The 18,277-nt window shown below is 41.1% G+C and overlaps 1 protein-coding gene across 2 annotated transcripts in view; it reads right to left on the reverse strand.

Annotated features, from left to right (window-relative positions):
• LOC119896089 (pecanex-like protein 1) overlaps positions 1–18,277 on the reverse strand; it is a 31,199-nt gene that overhangs the window by 6,231 nt on the left and 6,691 nt on the right. The window contains exons 8-29 of one of the 2 annotated variants that reach the window (XM_038709563.1): positions 14,044–14,173; positions 13,512–13,681; positions 11,073–11,130; positions 10,846–10,954; positions 10,539–10,696; positions 10,245–10,398; positions 8,963–8,995; positions 7,270–7,441; positions 6,927–7,037; positions 6,687–6,778; positions 6,438–6,547; positions 5,672–5,777; positions 5,475–5,567; positions 5,199–5,349; positions 4,177–4,321; positions 3,663–3,840; positions 3,140–3,248; positions 2,677–2,806; positions 2,509–2,567; positions 2,198–2,413; positions 1,415–1,668; positions 812–1,042 (exon numbers count right to left, since the gene is read on the reverse strand). In XM_038709563.1, coding sequence (XP_038565491.1) covers positions 812–1,042; positions 1,415–1,668; positions 2,198–2,413; positions 2,509–2,567; positions 2,677–2,806; positions 3,140–3,248; positions 3,663–3,840; positions 4,177–4,321; positions 5,199–5,349; positions 5,475–5,567; positions 5,672–5,777; positions 6,438–6,547; positions 6,687–6,778; positions 6,927–7,037; positions 7,270–7,441; positions 8,963–8,995; positions 10,245–10,398; positions 10,539–10,696; positions 10,846–10,954; positions 11,073–11,130; positions 13,512–13,681; positions 14,044–14,173 — 2,969 coding nt within the window. Of the gene's footprint in view, positions 1–811; positions 1,043–1,414; positions 1,669–2,197; positions 2,414–2,508; positions 2,568–2,676; positions 2,807–3,139; positions 3,249–3,662; positions 3,841–4,176; positions 4,322–5,198; positions 5,350–5,474; positions 5,568–5,671; positions 5,778–6,437; positions 6,548–6,686; positions 6,779–6,926; positions 7,038–7,269; positions 7,442–8,962; positions 8,996–10,244; positions 10,399–10,538; positions 10,697–10,815; positions 10,955–11,072; positions 11,131–13,511; positions 13,682–14,043; positions 14,174–18,277 lie in introns of both variants that reach the window. The other variant, XM_038709562.1, reaches the window with a different exon arrangement.

Genomic DNA, 18,277 nt, shown 5'->3' on the forward strand with positions numbered 1-18,277 from the left:
ACTTTGACTTTAACTTGACTTTTTGTTGTCAATTTCTTAAACACATTTATTGAAATGAGGCCTCTTTTTATTGAAACTCTAAACACAAATCCACAACTTCTCACCCAATACCTCAAACATCCTATTTTCCAGGTCAAAATTAAGCTACTCAAAACCATTCAATGTTGCTGAAAAACCAAACTTTGCCTCAAAACACACACACACACACGTAAGATAAATATAAAACAATATTACAAAAATAGGTTATTAGTTATGTTGCTTGTGGTTCTCTCACTCAAAAACTTTTTTACACGATGAACACAAAAGAAATAAATGTACATTTGCACACACTTTTTATTCCTTAGTGTACTGTACAGTACAACACACCAAACAACAAATTTTCTGCCCTAGTGTCCTGTCTTTGGTCTGGGACCGGCCAGAGATTATCGTTCTCCACCTCCTTCTGCATCTACTCCTCCTCCCTCTACCTCCTCCACCTTATCTTCCTCCTATCCCATCTCCTCCTCCAACTACTTCTGTTCCTCTTCCTTCACCTCTTACTCCTCTCCATACTGTGTTTCCTCCTTCTCCTCTTCAGTGTCCTCTACCACTTCCTTCAAATTTCGCTAGATCCACTGTCCCAAACCTGAATGAACTGTCTCTTGACCTTTTATCTATCTATTGAAGCTTCTGATTGGTGTGTTTCCACCTGGGTAGTTGTGTGTTAACTGAGCTCAACCTGTGCTGATTGAGTGAACAATACTGAATGAACATAACAAAAACACCCCCGATCCATGTGGGATTCTAGTGCAAATGCTGTGGAGAGTCTCACCGTTTGACGCCTGCTGTTGCAATACTGAATCCAGTCCAGGTAAACCATGCAGAATGAGGAGGTGGTGATGCCGGAGGCCCTGTGGTCATAGTCCTCATCGATGTTCAGGTTGAAGGTAGGGTCACTGTCTACATAGTTGGGCCCAAGACAAGGCCGTAGAGCATCCTGAATCGTATCATTGGTTAGCCACTCTTCCAGCTTCGAAGATCGACTCACATAGTAGATGATGCTCTGTTTAAGGGGACAAACACCGGATCCAAATGATTCAAATATCAAGCATTTAACATCAAGATCTCAGGCCACAATTTCAGTCATTTCAGTCCTGAGTGCATGACAGGGTGGGAATCAAAGTGTGTATGCACATTTCACATTGCTATTGGATTTTCTTCTTGTCCAGTCCTACTGTGATTGCTCACACCCTGCCCTGAACTCTACCAGGCTACAGTATTATGTAAAGGCAATGTGAACAGGCAATAACAACAACGGGACATGTAAACAAACATTTCTAGACCAAGTGTAGACATACAGAACAGTCAGCTTATAAAATATTATTGAGAGTCTAAAAAAAGAGGCACGATGTAAGAACAATGATCAACATCTTACCTTGACATAGTATGTGATGAGGATCTTACGGAGGTCGAATACTTGCAGCATGGAGGCTGCGTTGTTGTCGCTGATGCTGTAGCCTTCTAGTACGTACTTGGTGGCGGCCACCTCCCAAGCCAGCCAGCGCTGTCCAAAGGCAGCATTGAATGACAGCATGTGGGGAAAGTGACCAGGTTCGCAGCAGCAGCAGCCCTCGTCCTCCTCTACTCCCTCGGTGATGGCCTCTACCTCCCTCTGCTGACAGTAGGTACCTGTGTGAAGCCGGTGAGAATCATATAGCTATAAAGTGTCAATCTGTGACATATTAGGGACAGTAAAATAATGTTCCATCATTTTACTGGACTTAATACAAGACTTTAAGAATTGACATACTTTGTGAGGGCATACAAATTCAAATAAAGCTGCTTATTGGCTTTAGTGACAACCTCTTTAGAGAGTGACGCACAACATCTATATTTTTTAGTCCTGAACAACGTTAAAATAAACCTGCAGCCACGAAACTGTTAAAAGTAAAAATATACTTGAAGAAATGGCACAAAAAGTAATATTCAATAAAAATACAAAACAAATATGGGTACAGAGGCAGATTTTGAAGCAATATTTTTAAGTGCACAGTAGCTTGACCTTGTCAGCTGCCACTTTTTACACAAACACGACTGGCTGAGCTACAGGGGCCTGATCTCTATAAATAAATGCTATTCTGTGAGAACACAGGTAAAAAACTGAAACTGAGCTACAAGCTCCAAACACTGTCAGCCCCCATCTTCCTCTGCTGCTGACCTCTAAACTCAAGACCCCTCAGCTGGAAGGTGACCAGGCCGTTGCCGATCTCAATGATGTGCACCAGAGCATTGAGGTAGTCTGATGCGAGGATGAAGCAGTCGCCGGTGGTGTAATTGCCCCAGCGGCCGAGGAGCAGGTCTCCGCACAGGCTGTGCTGCAGAGAGCGCGTCAGGTGCTCGTAGAAAATAGAGTTCAGGTTGTTGTCATCGGCACCTTAAGAAAAGAGAAGGGCATCACCATAGCTACAGAACAAAAAAAATGCAAGTCAAAAATTGATAATTAGATGGTGAGAGACTATTATGGCATACCTGGGTTGCGGTCTAACTGAGTGGCAAGTCTGGTGTTGGAATGATCGACGCGTTTGGTGCTGCAAACACGACAAACTAGTATCAGAACTGGCTGGAAATACTTTGGATTTGAACTTTAGGAAACGTTAATTTACATTTGCACAGATTTTTTTTCTTCCAAAAACATACTTGTAGTCTCGCTCCCAGAATTTTACAGGTCTGGTGTAAGAGGTGACGAACACAGCACTGCCTAGGACAGGATTGAGAGGGGTGGAGAAGATGGCGGAGAAGATGGCCTGGACAAAAAGTACAGCAGAGTCTGAAGTAACATGAGTTAAGGATATCGCATTGACAAAAAACAAAAAAACAATTATTACAGTTATAGGTCTTTAGTACTTGTAACATGCAGAGTCCTGGTGACTTATTGTGGAAATATACATACCAGGTAAAGGAGCACAGACACAATAACGGCAACACTCGTACAATAATGCAACTTAATACAACAACCCTGAAACAAATACTGGTTTATAATGTTCAGTGTATGTAGAGTCTGTGTTGTATTTTGATGCTATGGTTTGTGCTGTTGTTGTATCAGACTGTATTATACAGTAAATTGCAACATTTGACAGAAAAATCAAAAACTGAAGGATACGGGGCACGGCAAAGGGTTGAGCGAAGGCGTGGAAGGCTGAGCCCCAGGTGATCTGCCAGGGGGCGATGTAAGTCAACACGAAGCGCAGCTTGTACAGCAGGTCCCACATCTGACAATTCACAGAACAAATACATAAACCCCCCGCCCAAAAAAACGCATTGCCACCTGTATTCATACGACTGCATAGACAACGTAGTGTTGGATAGAGAGAGAGATTAAAGAGCAACCTAACACCCCCTGAATATCTTGTCTTTGCCAACCTCCAATGGACCCTGTGACATCACTGTTGAGTGTTACAACACTGTAGCACATTGCCACACCTAACCACGTCCATCAGTGTGGCTGGGTATGGTCTTTTAACCGGAGGGGGCAGTAAAATTCTGTGTTTTCAGCCAGGTGTTAAGTTCCTCTTTAACATTACACAGTCAAAATGTGCAATAAATGGCTATTTATATTATTATATTATATTCTTATTTAATAACATTTGCAACCATTTCTGAGCCAACAGGATGTGCGGCCTAACCTTGCTGAAGAGAATGGACATGAAGTAGTAGTCGATCAGGAAGGTCTCAGAGAAGTGCGGATAGTCAAAGTGGAAGAAGAGCGTGGTGAAGCACAGCGTGACGTACTGCTGCGACGGAGCGCAGAAGGACGAACGCAGCAACTTCATGCCTGCTACTGAGATGAAGAGAGCTCGGCTGCTGAAAGGGTCGAGAAAGAGACGGAGAGGAAATCAGTCACATATATACATAGTGTAAGGAATGACATGAGATCTCCAAACCCAGATGCAAGCAGCTGTGCTACAGTTGAACTGAGAATATATTCACCTTTACGCAGACTACTATACAGACTGGCTGGTCTATGGGTTGGAGAGAGAAAGCAATACACTTGGGGAGGGTTCAGCGTGTCTACTAATTTTATGTTCTACGGGTTCCAACACACACTGCTAACAGTACATTTCCCCGGGGAGCAGAGATGGAGAACAGTATAAAGTATGGATGTGACATAGTATGGAGACATAATGAGGAGAAGCTTACTAGATGTCCAGCTCTTTATGGTTCTGGCCCACAGTTCGAGCTTCTGTTGTTAGGGAGTTAAGAACCACAGCCGGGTAGATGAAATATTTCTCCACACACTGAAGCCACGCATACAGCTTCTCAAACCACATCAACTGAGCAGCATCTGGGGCACACAGAAAGCAAAACAATCTTATACACACACTTGTTGAGGAGAGCTGCATGTCCAAACTCTCGCTTTCTGCCCCTAAAGCTTTCCAACGCCATGGAAAGCCAAAGAAGTTCAGAGATGAGCCGCAAAAGTTCTAGAACACAATCTTATGGACTGATGAGACCGAGATTAATCTGTACCAAAGTGATGGAAAGGCCAAAGTGTGGAGAAAGAAAGGAACTGCTTATGATCCGAAGCATACAAGCTCATCTGTGAAGCATGGTGGAGGTAATGTCATGGCTTGGGCGAGCATGGCTGCTTCTGAACAGGCTCAGTAATATTTATTGATGATGTAACTGATGATGGTAGCAGCAGAATGAATTCAGAAGTGTTCAGAAACATTTTGTCTGGCAATTTACGGAGAAATGCTTTGAAACTAATTGGGTAATAGCATCACAAATGAAGAATGCAACAGTGTGGTGAAGTCGATGGGTCGCAGGCAGTTATTGCAAGCAAGGGTTATGCCACCAAATATTAAATGTTATTTACTTTAAGATTATTTGTTCCATTACTTTTGCTCACTTGAAAAATGGGTGGGTTCAAACAAAGGGTGGTATGTCCTAAGTTGTTTAACACATCTAGATGTGAATACCAGGAAATGAAAGCTGAAATTCTGAACTCTTGTCTCATACTCATCTTTTGATCTTAAACCCAAATGTCTTCAGTGAACAACAAAAACAAAGGAATTTGCCTTACTGTTCCAATACTTTGAGGGGACTGTAGAACGCTCCAATGGTTGATATATGAGGTTTTCTTCTCACACTTTTAAGATACTTCCACATGCATGTTTCTGTGTATGTGAACAAAGATACAAGATTAATCAGACACTCACCTCGGACCTCAAACTGACTGTACTCTCTGGAGCGGAGCACAGGGTGAGCCAGGCAGAACCATGGCAGCTGCTTGCGGAGCTGAGGCAGGAGATAGTGTGTAATGAACCCTACAACTCCGGCCAGGATATACAAGACAAAGCTAAGAGCAGGCTGCGGATCAAGAGCAAAAAGAGGAAATTTAGAATAAAAAAAAAAAAATCTGTGGACATCTTTTCACTAAAATCCTCTGAGAAATGTGTTGGAAGAACAAGATGAGAAACCCTGCTCAGACTAACTTGAAGAGCGATGAAAACTGTGCTGGCACTGATGGCGAAGGTAATCACAGCCATTAGGGGACACATGACGAGGTCTGAATGAAGAATCTCTTTCTACAAAGAGACAGTGAAAAGATTTTAAAATTAATGACTCCATGAAGTCAAAAGTGAAACTGTCCCACTGCAGTCTGGGCAGGCAAGCAAGTGGTGATCTTTACCACAGAGTTATGCAGCTTCTCAGGAAGAGGGTCCTTGATCTCCACAGGGGGTTCTTCTGGTATTCGGTTCTCCAACTCTGGGAATAATTTAGACCGGACCAGTGACCTGACGTAAGTGGTAAAAACATACAAAAAGGAAAAGTGAGAGCTACATCAAAAAGCTGAGGTCAAAGTCAACACAGGCTGCATAATGAAAGCAGTTTGTCAGCAGTGTCAGTCTGTGTCTACACAGGATGCGTTTAGGCAAACGTCTGTGTTTAGTTTGCATTTTGGCAGCACATGTGGCTGGTTCGATCCCCGTCTCCTCCAGTCTGCATGTCGAAGTGTCCTTGAGCAAGATACTGAACCTCAAATTGCTCCCAATGGCTGTGCCATCAGTGTGTGAATGTTAGTTCCATGGAGATGTTCAGTTGGCACCTTGCATGGCCAACTGCACTGCCACCAGTTTATGAATGTGTGAACTGGGTGTAAAGTGCTTTGAATGGTTGGAAGACTAGACTACAATTTGTAGTTATGGTTGTAAAATGAAATAAAACTGACATGAAGCCTAAAATTTCGCTTCAGGTTGCAGTGACACAAATATAGTGTGACTAAACGCAGCCTGTTATGTGGCTTATATAGACAGCTGTTTTATGTTGAGCCTTGTAGCTTCTTCAGGTGTGCGGCTACCTGTAAATGTTTACGGTCATTCTATCATAGATATAAAAACAGGATTTTCAATGATGTCTAAGGCCAGTATGGACAATATGAAACACAAAATACTGACCACAGGATGGTAGGATCGCTGCTTTGGCGGCTGAGGTGGTAGGATAAGGCCAGGAGTAGGCCACAAAACACAGAGAACAGTACTGGCACATGGGCATCCCCCCACGGTGCCTAATGTGGAAAAAACAACAAATAAAAACAATACATTAAATTAAAGCCTATCCACAGCGATTCTGATCAGAATATTTGATACAGAAATACCACACCAAAACGCCTCTACTTTCATGTAGAGTGTCTCTGTTCCACTTACATTGATAGCACCGAGGCAAAATCCATAAAGGAGAGCAGCAACCAATATGCTGCGTATGAGGCTGAACAGAGATGAGAGGGGGCTGGTAGTGGCTGAGGAAAGAGACAGATAGAAGATCAGGAAGAACCTAAACACAAACGATCACGTGCAGTTTCTAAACTGACAGATTGAAGACGCTATCACACTTTGCCAATTTCCTGGAAAGGAAACATATTGCTGTCTGTGAAGACATGCTCTCACCAGTTCCACCAAAAATGTGCATGTCGATCTGCTCCAGCAGACACATCACAAACGTGTTGACCTGAGGTAGCAACCCAAACAGGAAAATGACCGGGAAACACAAGGCAAACACTGTTGGACAAAAGAGATAAAAGTTTTTAAAGGCCTAAAAAATGAATATATAACAAATATAGAGCAGAAGATTAGCAGAAAATAACCACTTTATAACTACTAATCCACATGTATTACTATTTATGGCTGATCTCTTGTTAAACTGCCACTCAAATATCAAATACATAAATTGTTGAGGTGTTCTGGACAGCTAGTACAATGATAATGTAAAGAGTCTTGTATCAAAACTAACCAACGAGCATATCCCTGACACAGAGCAGGAAGTGTGCAGAGAAGAAGGTGACACCATAGAGAGAGACGGGATGCAGGCTGCCAGAGCGCCCAGATAGGTCAAAGATCCAGATCATCATACAACACAAGCAGAAGTAGACTGGCCGACTGTACACAATGACCCAGTTATGGCCCTGTTAAATTACAGACACATAAGACAAGGCATGATTACAAGACAATAACAAGGTGTGTGTGTGTATTTTTTATATACATATATTTTTAATCTAAAAATAAAATTTTTATTGCATTGTTATATGCAAAATTGAATAATGAATTGTGTATTGCGCACTTTTAATTTCAATGTACTGCTATGTACACAAAGTGCAATAACATGTGGTTCGCAAACATGTGGTTCGGAACAGGTATCATCAGGGAGCAGCAGAAACAGTCTATGTTCAGTAGCAAATGTCCCTGTTACAGTGAGGTGAAGTGGTCGAGCACAAGGTGTGACGACAAGTGGGTGCGTTTCTCTGAAACTGTCGCGGTGGCACTCGCCTCATGCACACGCCTGCCGCCGAAGTTGAATCGTCTTGAACTTTTTGTACGCGATCGTGCAGCACAAATCATTGGAAGAGAAACTGATCCTTGCTGTTTGTGAGTTTCCTATCGGAACGCTGTCTTCCCCCACACACCATCCATCCTGCCGAAGCCTCCCTCCACTGCTGGTTTGGGTGAATGATTCTCAGGCTGATCAACATCCCACCCCTCCTGTGACCCATGGTTTGACTGTATGTGTATTCAGAGCCAGTGAGCAACAGACTTTCAAAATAATAATAAAAAACTGCGTTAACGTGCGATAAAATAATTGTCGGCATTAATCAATTCATGTGTTAACGCGATAACAACACGTTAACATGCACATTTGACAGTAATTAGTTATATTACAATATTACTGTCTCTGAACTCTAATGCTTTACACTACTTTTCGTTACTTTTTAGTTAATTTCACTGCTATTTAATGTGTGCATTATTCTGATATTAAGAAGTGTCTGCATAAGTGGTTTCCAGTGAGATCCACAGTTATATCTGCGGATCTTGTGGGTCTTTATCATAAAAATTTTCCTTCTGATTAATAGCCGGGGTGGCGGTGGTGTTGGGGGTGTGAAATAAGATGAATAGTCTCCCAATTAAGAAAGACGCTGTGCGCATTTAGGCACGAGGTACAGCAGTATAACGTCATTGATTATTTGAATCTCCGGACATTCTGACAGGATCGGTCAGGATGAACTGATAGCAGCCGCTGTAATCATGTGATCCATCAGGGGAGCGACCATCTTGTTAGTTGGAGCCAAGCTCCCCTAGAGTTTTCACCCTGCCTACAATCTCAATGATCGGATTCCCGCAACAGGAAATAACGTTACTCTTTTACTCATGGATGTGTTTTTTGCTGGTGCCCAAAGGTTTCTGGGTGTTGGTGAATAATTAAAAAAAAACAGAAACACCACCTCATTTCGGGTTAAAATGCATTGTAATGAGCGTTACTGAGATTGTAATGAGTATAATATTACCGTTTTTTTTTTTTAAATAATGCATTATATTACTGTGTTACAGCAAAAGCAATACATTACTGTAATTATGTTAAATTTTGTAACACGCTACTCCCAACACTGTATATATATTTAACAAATAAAAAAAAAGGTGAAACAAGTACTCACGTGCATGGGAGAAGCTGCATCTGGTTGTACACTCTAAAACAAAAAGGTGAAGAAATTAAGCTTCATAGGTTTCATAACAAGACATAATGAAAGAATGAAAGGAGGAATTCCCGAAGATATCACAGACAATTTGATGCTTATACTGTATTGTATATTGTAAAGATTCATGTTTTCCATACATAAAAAGTGTGGCTTAAACACTATATGGAACAGACACATGTAAGTCTTTAAAGCTGGGAAAACTCTAGGGCTGCTCGATTATGGCAAACATCATAATCATGATTTATTTGATAAATATTGAGATCAGGATTATTTCACACAATTACTTAATTGACTCAGGAATCATCATGCATTTATTGAACTTTTAATATTAAATGCTTAATTTTTTAATACATATGCATTACACCAAAAATTCCAAATAGCTCATTAAAAAAAGAAATAGTAATCCAACATTATTTACTTCAAACCGCATCTTAGAGCGGATGACAACAATGCATTGTTTTCACGGTTTGACTGCTTATAGGGGGCGGATGGACAGAGACAGGTGAACTACTGAGATGATGACAACCCGTTACATAACACTGAAATTCAACCGTGGTTTTCTGTCTAGAGAAGCAGTGACTTAAACAGTGAGTAAGGAAAGTATGAATAAGTCTAAATAATACATAATTTATTAAGATATGCTAGGTTAATTTATGAAATGTAAAATGCTGCAGGCTTAAGCTAATAATGTTTACTAACAAGTGATAGCAGTTATAACTCCATCATCTTGGCTCAAGCTGAACCAAACATGCCACAGCCTGGCTAAGAGTGAGACTGGGCCTTCAGGGAGGGGCGGTAAAGGAAAGGGGTGCGCTGCGTTCACAACACAAGACAAAACAAGATCACATTTGTGAAATGGAATCTCAATTATCTTGTTTTCCTAATGTTTAACCCAGAATTGCCCCCAACTAATTTATTAAAATTGAGCAGAATTTCCTCCACAATGCCTGATTAATGGCCCAACAATCAACAATCTGGCTGTTGGACAGTCGATGGATTTTGGCTTTATTGCAGTTTGAGCAGATTCCATATGGCTGTTGTGAAAATATCTGTTATACACCGAAGTGAGCTGGATTAAATATTCTTGGATCAATATTTTACATGTTATGGTTATGTAGTCTTTATAGCGAAATAGACATTGTCTTCTAACATCTTCACAGCCATTCAAAGCAGATTTTTCAATAATAAATAAATATTATGATGAGATCCAGTTTGCTAATGAAATTTAGAGGTAATATACCTTCAGTAAAGAGTACTGGCAGCTAGCAATGACCAGGCAGAACTGAAAGACCCAGATGTCCCTGAAAAAGCCCTGTAGCAGTAGTAGGAACCCCAAGAAGGCCACCAGACTGGCCAGCACCACAGCAAACACGTTCTCTCCCACACGGCGGTTCCTGCCAACAGCAAGCAGAGAAATTGATATTTGGATAACTCCGGCTGTTTTGATCCCACTGCTTTCTATATAAATATCATGTTATTTGATAAAATAAATTAACATGAAGGGACCAAACAGAGTCCCCCCAGTCTGGCTTACCTGTCCAATAAGGCCAGAAGAGCTAATCGATCATAACGAACCCTTAGCCACTTCCCAGGCAGCACCCAAAAGCGATAGTACTGTTTGGGTTTAGCTTTCTCCTCAATCATCAGAGTGTTTTCCTGGGACTCTTGTAGAGATTCGTGATCCAGATCAAACTAGAGATGACGTGAGAAATGAATGATGCATTCAGAAGGTAGTTTCCTCTGAGGTAGAGAGAGAGTCCTGACTTATTTAATATAATAATCTACCACATCAAACATCAAAGACTGCTAACCTCAGGCATTTCCAGAGGCACCCTGCGCACCTGCATGCCCTGTAAAACCACAGGTCTGGGCTGGAGGATGGACAGGACTTGGGGCCCTTCCGGGGGCTCGGAGGTGAAGCTTGAGGACTGGGACTGTCTTTCCCTTTCCCTGCAAGTGTGACATTTTATGGCATTAATTGAAGCTTTTAGTCATGGCTTTCTAACATCAAATTAACTCTTATAGTCTTGAAAAAAGGCAAACTGTTAATAAAAACTTTATAACTTACTGAACTGGGTCCTCATAACCGCCTCCAGCGGGTCCAAATGTGTAGGACCTCTTCACTCCTGTTACACAACAGAAAGAAAACTGAAACAGAATACATTCAACAGGGAATAATCCACAGACACATTTCTACAGCTAACAGATGCAATATTTTTGTGTTTTTCTCCCACCTCCCTCAATTTTTCAACTTTATTTTTATTCCATAAACTCAACACATAACAACCTACAATTGCAGGAAGTACAGGCAATCTCGATGGAGAATAGAAACAATTGTAGTAGTACAGACAACCAGAACATACACTCCGCTTTTAATTTTAGATATGCATGTCTGGCATAGTGTGTGCAAGAGGTATATTTGTTTCAATTTCCGTTCTTTTATTGTGTCTGTAATTTGAGGTTGTTATTTCTGCAATTTAAAAAAACAACAAAAACAAACATTTTGTGCATTTTATCTACATATTGTGAGGCACTTGGTGGCTTCTGCCCTTTACAGATGTTGGAACCTTTACTATTCTGAAAGCCTATTTTCATAAAGGACATTCACCGGCACCTTTGTTAGGTACACCTGTTCAATTGCTTGTTAACACAAATAGCTAACCAGCCAATCACATGGCAGCAACTCAATGCATTTCGGCATGTAGACATGGTCAAGACAACTTGCTGAAATTCAAAACGAGCATCAGAATGGGGTGGAGAAAAAAAGGGGATTTAAGTGACTTTGAACGTGGCATGGTTGTTGGTGCCAGAAGGGCTGGTCTGAGTATTTCAGAAATTGCTGATTTACTGGAATTTTCATGCACAACCATCTCTAGTGTTTACAGAGATTGGTCCGAAAAAGAGAAAATATCTAGTAAGAAGCAGTTGTGTGGACGGAAATGCCTTGTTGATGTCAGAGGAGAATGGGCAGACTGGTTCAAGATGACAGAAAGGCAGTAACTCAAATAACAATAATCATCTTCTTCTTGCTGATTCTAACTTAGACCTTTTATGCTTGTCAGAGACATGGCTCCATAAAAACTCCCCTTCTGCTGCTCTACATATTCTGGCTATAATGCCTTCAGGAAAGATAGAGCTGAGGGTAGAGGTGGGGGGGTTGCCATTTTATATTAAAGATCACATATTGTGTGAAGAGATTCAATACTCAATACTTGAGAATGACCTAGAAAGTATCTGCCTAGACACACTGTCACCACAAATGTCTTTCATTGTCACTGGAGTCTATAGACCACCCTCTGCAAAATCTTCTTGAGAAATTATATGCTAGCCTTAGGGAATGCAGCTCAGAGAAGGAAGTAATTATGATGGGTGATTTTAATATTAACTGGGAAGACAAATCATGTAAAAAAAAAAAAAAAAAAAAAGGAACTGAAACAAATCACAAATAAATTTATCTGACACAGTTAGTTAAAGGACCTACTAGGATAACTTCCTCATCTAGGAACCAAATTGATCTGATATTTAGTAACAAACCTGAGAAAGTAACCAAATCCTTCAACATGGTCACAGGTCTTCTGAACACAACTTAATCCTTATAGCCAGAAAACTCACAAAAAAATAAATAACCACTCGTTACAACCAAGGTATGCAGAATACCATCTCTGAATGTACAACATGATGAACCAGATGGGCTACAGTAGCAGAAGACCACACCGGGTGCCACTCCTGACAGCTAAGAACAGGAAACTAAGGCAACAATTGCACAACTTAAATCCAAAATTGGATTTAAGCTGTGACATTCAGATGGTAGGGTCAGAATTTGGCATGAACAACATGAAAACATGGATCCATTCTGACTTGTATCAACGGTTCAGGCTGCTGGTGGTGTAATTGTATGGGGGATATTTTCTTTGGGCCCCTTAGTACCAGCTGAGCATCGTTTAAACGCGACAGCCAAACGGAGTATTGTTGCCGACCATGTCCATCCCTTTATGACCACAGTGTACCTATCTTCTGATGGCTACTTCCAGCAGGATAATGCACCATGTCACAAAGCTCAAATCATCTCAAACTGGTTTCTTGAACATGAAAATGAGTTCACTGTACTCCAATGGCCTCCACAAGCACCTTTGGTATGTGGTAGAAGGGGAGATTCGCTTCACGGATGTGCAGCTGACAAACCTGCAGCAACTACATGATGCTATCATGTCAATATGGACCAACATCTTTTTCAAAGTATGCCACGAAGAATTATGGCGGTTCTGAAGCAAAAGGGGTCCTACCCGGAGCTAGCGAGGTGTATCTAATAAAGTGGCCAGTGAGTGTGGATGTAAAGCACCTGCAGCTAGCCTGATTTTCCAGTGTCCAGCCTTTAAGCTAAGCTAACTAGCTTTGTATTTAAAAGTAAGACATGAGAGTGGTATTAATCTCATTTAACTCTCAACATGAAAATAAATTAGCACATTTCCCAAATTGTTGAACCATTTCTTTATCGCCACTGACTCACCACTCTCGTCAAAGAAATAGTGCACTGCCCCCTCTGAGGTGTCGTCGAAGGTGGAGGCCTCATGGATGCCACTGCGGGGCAGTAGGAGTGAGGAGGCAAATTGCAAGGCTGAGGGAAGTGTGCGGGTCCGCGAATGAGAGGAGGTCCGAGCCCGCTGGAGGTCCTGAAGGCTACAGGAACAAAAACAGAAAACATGCGGAATAATACTGTAATATTGGCTTTAAAATGTAATTTTGGCAGTGCACCAGTCCTGCTGAATCTGGCATGTTCCCTGAGTGGTACTTTCAATTAATGAGTTTAGCTTTATTATTAATTTCTCTGAAAGTTGCTGAGAATATTAATTTGATGGCAAATCCCCAGAAATATTTCCCTTAACACACAGCAGCACTTGCTAATTCTTACACCCATCATAGTGTAAACTTGCTCATAGCTTTGACTAATGCATACTTGGCGGAGAATGAAGCAAATAAAAGGCACAGTCGAAGCCAGGCATCAGCTGCAATCCTCACTCTGCTCTGCTTAGTCAACTAACCTGGGAGGGGATCCCATGGTGGACGGGGGCGGTGTAGGGTTGCTCCCAGCATTATGTCTCCTGCGGATGGCCTGGGTCCTCTTAACACTGCTGACTGAGTCGTGTTTGCCACCATCCTCTGGAGCCATGGCTGGAGAAGGGTCATCAGTTACAGCAATGCAACGGTTTACATTACAGTCTCAATGTACACCATACAAGGCACCATTTGCATAAAAAATGGACACCAATATCCATTAGTGGTTGCCATTGTTACATCTGCATTTACAATGTTGCCATGCAAACCAGACTTTAACAAACAAATATCCTTAATTACACACTGATAAGACAACTCTGTTTCCTCTACATTTATCCAGGCAGGGCAAACCCCACTCCATATAAAAAGGTAGAATATGGCTTAATGACACATTAATGTTGATGGTCAACTGTAATATAAAATAATAATTATCTCAAACAATAATTAGAGGTTGAAGTACATTAACCAAAGATGAAATTGGAGAAATAAGTCGTGAGTGTTGTTTATTCTTGTTTCTAACAGTGAAACACATCCTGGATCCGGTCCCTAAATGGCCCTGTTTTTTCCTTTATTGTCTTTGGGTGTCTTCCTGCATTCTGGCTTTGGAGGAAAGCTACAATTTTAACTTTTTACTGGCTGCCTTTTGAAATTGTGAAATGTATGTTGTCTTGCCAAATGCTCTTAGACAAGAAATGTCACTAATTGCTGTAAATCTTTATATGCTGTTTCTTCACCTAAATTTTATCATGTTCCTTTCCTGGTTCAGACGGCCCTGTTTCCTCACTGAGAAAAACAGGTCCAACAGGAAACACTGCTCCACCTTCCTTTGATGCCTTGCCAATTTTAAGTGACAAAGAAAAAGACTATTATTGTGCAGCACAAATTCCAAGCAGAACTGGACACAAAAAGTTACGATTGTCTGCTAGACTGCATTAGTTTTAACTTGGTGTACCTAATAAACTGGCAACTCTGAGTTTGTGTGTTAACTACACATTTTACTTTTAGAGCTATTGGAGAAAAAAGCGTAACGTTTAACAGCTTGTTACATCTGTAACTTAAATAGAAAAAATAGATTTTCAAATGAATTACTATTCTTTTCTGAATAATTCAGTATAGATTTTGTTTTTTAAACTAGAGATCGATCTTTGCATTTGTACCTTTTCTGAGTAAACATGTACACTCATCTGACCTCTCGGTTTGTGTTTGTTGAAGAGATAATATCTCTGGCTGTAAGTTGTGAAGCCGTGGAAGGACTGAACTGTCTGTCTCTATTTATGCACTGTACTTCGTTGAAGCATCTTTTACTGACAGTCCATGCATGACTGTATGGGATAGAATGTACTTTTTTTTTTTTAAATGCACATAATGATGATTATTCTTGTTCAGTTGTTGTAACCCTAAATTTTATTTTATTTCATTTCTTTTTTACATGCCATGATTTAGTCCTTCTGCATTTGCTAAAGTAAATACATCCTTTGTCCACAGTTTCATAAAAGAGAAATGTGTGTGCAATTTAGCCTCCTTTCCACACTTTTATATTCATGTAAACAACAATGTAGCCAACTTGCTCAATGTAAAAGAAATTTAAGTTTCCAGGATAATATCTGAGAATTGGTATTTATCTGATAAATCTTTAAGAACCAAATTGATACCGGACTTTGTGAATCGAAATCAAATTAGATCAGTGTTGATATTCCTACATAGATATAGAATAATAATTTTTTTGGTCTTCTTTTTATTTTATTATTTACTTTCTCTTATGTGTATTTTCTCAATGTTCCGCACCCAAGTTTGGAGGGTAGGCATTGGGACAATAATTTTTTAATTGGTCCAGTATTGAGTGACAGTGCTATAGCCAGCAGAAACCAGGCTGCAACGAAATACTCTTCTGTTGCTTCGATCAGTTAGTTTGTTTGCGTTATTGTGTGACTATGGTGTTTTAAAGGGTTAAAAACAGCCACACAATAATACAAACTAACCAATCAAGGCAGCGGTAGTCCAGAGATATAAAATTACTGCTTACTGTCAGAGTATGGTGGCTTTGAACAGAGCGATATAAGCCGCGTTTCCACCAAAGGAACTATTCCCCGGAACTAGGAACCTTTGGAGGAACTCACTGCGTTTCCACTGCAGGGACCAGGGTCTAAATTGAAGTTCTAGGGTCTTTATTTTAACCCCTGCTCAGGGGGGGGGTAGTACTTTCCAAAAGTACCGGTACTTTGAAGGGAAAGGGGCTTGCCTTTCAGTGAATTTCTGAATGGACGAGTAGAGACTACTGGCTTTATATCGAGCATACTGGCTGTTTTTTTACCACTGCTCCTCTTTTCCATGGTTGTTTGCAAACCAATAAATCACATTCAAAAGTCAAATAGCCACACAAGTCTCGCCGATACCTGCCCGAGATCGAACAGCGGCATTAAATGTAGGTTACTGCTCGGAAACAGCAGCCAGCGTGCAGCGGTGTGTTTATAGCTAACAGCTGATGGAGTTGCACTAAATACTGGGTACGAAGTTGTTGTTTTTAAGTTTTCATTGGTCAGGAGGTTTCTACATGGGGCCGAAGTCGGTCTCCCCCTCTCCAAAACAAGCGGAACAGCTGATTACAGCAGGTAATAGAGCTCGTTAAAAATCACGTTCCTCCGATGCTCAGGTGGACACAGACATGAGTCTGGCTAGCTGATCTGCAGCTCTTGTCGGCTTTCTTTGTGCTGGAGTTATTTTATGAACTTGATGGCTTTATCTAGTTTGTTATTAAATTTGTAACAAACTATCGTGCGTCTCTTCATTATACTCCCACACAAAAAAAAGCTGTATAACGGTTAAGCATAACTTATAGTTTTTCCATTATATTCCAATCAAATCTGATGTTCACTTATAAATTTTGTTCATGGATAGTGGTTACTAAATAATGACGCATGTGCATCGCTTTGTACTGCGTATACTTCAGCTGGTTAATTTGCAGGTCTTTAGACTACGGTGGAAACGCACACAACAATGGACTGAAGGAACCTTTTTAAAGTTTTTAGTCCCCGGATCTCTCTTTTGGTCGAAACGCGGCAATAGAGGCAAAAAAGGATCTTACTCTTTAAAAAGGCCTCTCTCTGTAGGGATCCTTTCCATAATGTTGTCAGACACAACCTGAGCCTGTCAGGGGCAAAAACAAGCACTTTAGTGGACATACTCTGACGGTGCGCAACTGCCTGGAAGGATGTTGCAGCCAGGTTTCAACTCTGCCAGCTGTAACGTGGTCGCTCAATGCTAAACCAATTTCAAAAATGAATGTCCCATTTACTCACTTAGACACAAACTTACTAGGGTTGTTTCGATCACCTATCGACGATTGAGTGGAAAAATCAGCAATTGGTTTTACATGCGCTGATATTAAGGCGAAAAAACAGTCTCTAGAATCTGTACCACACTGCAGTGTTTCCCAGCCACTAATTTGTTTGTGGCGACACACCACGCTACAATATCAATGCTGACCGCCACATACTATATACTATTTAATATGAGTAACATTATAAATTATTGTGGAGCTGCGCGCAGTGCATAGATTCACTCAGCACCTCCACTTGCTCGCTCCCTCCCTCCCTCTCTCTCACTCTCAAACCCATCGTAATGGAGCTGTGTGTTTATAGAAAATCTAATGCATTGAAGTTAACTATGAGAAGTTAGTGTGTCTATTTTCTTAACACAACGCTGTCAATGTTGGAGACGGATATGTTAGAATACAGCTAGGTTGTCGAGGTTGACATGCTATCGATTGCACCCTCTTTCTACCTGCTGCAAGTGCTCGGTGCCAGTTACACGGTAATTCTGTGGGAAACACTGTACTTTTACAGATGTTTCTGGTGGTTTCTCTTAAAGCTAAAAAGCCTGTTTCTTCCATGCTGGCATTTCACTGACCTGCTGCAACATAACGATCAGATCGGCAATCGGTGATCTCAAGTAGCCATGATCAGACGATATGAAAATTGAGAAGATCGCCCATCCCTACTGCCCATGAAACAACTTCATTTATGATGCTTTCCCTGGATCACTACTTTGTTGCGGTTCAACAATTGATGTATTCCAATTATATCAAAGGCAACGCTGCCCAGAGCAATGCAAGCTTCTGGTAAAGTCACGGTCCTTCTGGCATCTTGCCTTAAATTGACTGGTAATGACAAAAATCTCCAGGTCACTGTTCACAGGTCTCTACCACGCCACACAAAAAGGCGT

The sequence above is a fragment of the Micropterus salmoides genome, unplaced genomic scaffold, assembly GCF_014851395.1.
Source record: "Micropterus salmoides isolate LMB-PRFRI ecotype aquatic unplaced genomic scaffold, ASM1485139v1 Ms_hic_scaffold_9, whole genome shotgun sequence".
In the NCBI taxonomy this organism is placed as follows: Eukaryota; Metazoa; Chordata; class Actinopteri; order Centrarchiformes; family Centrarchidae; genus Micropterus; species Micropterus salmoides.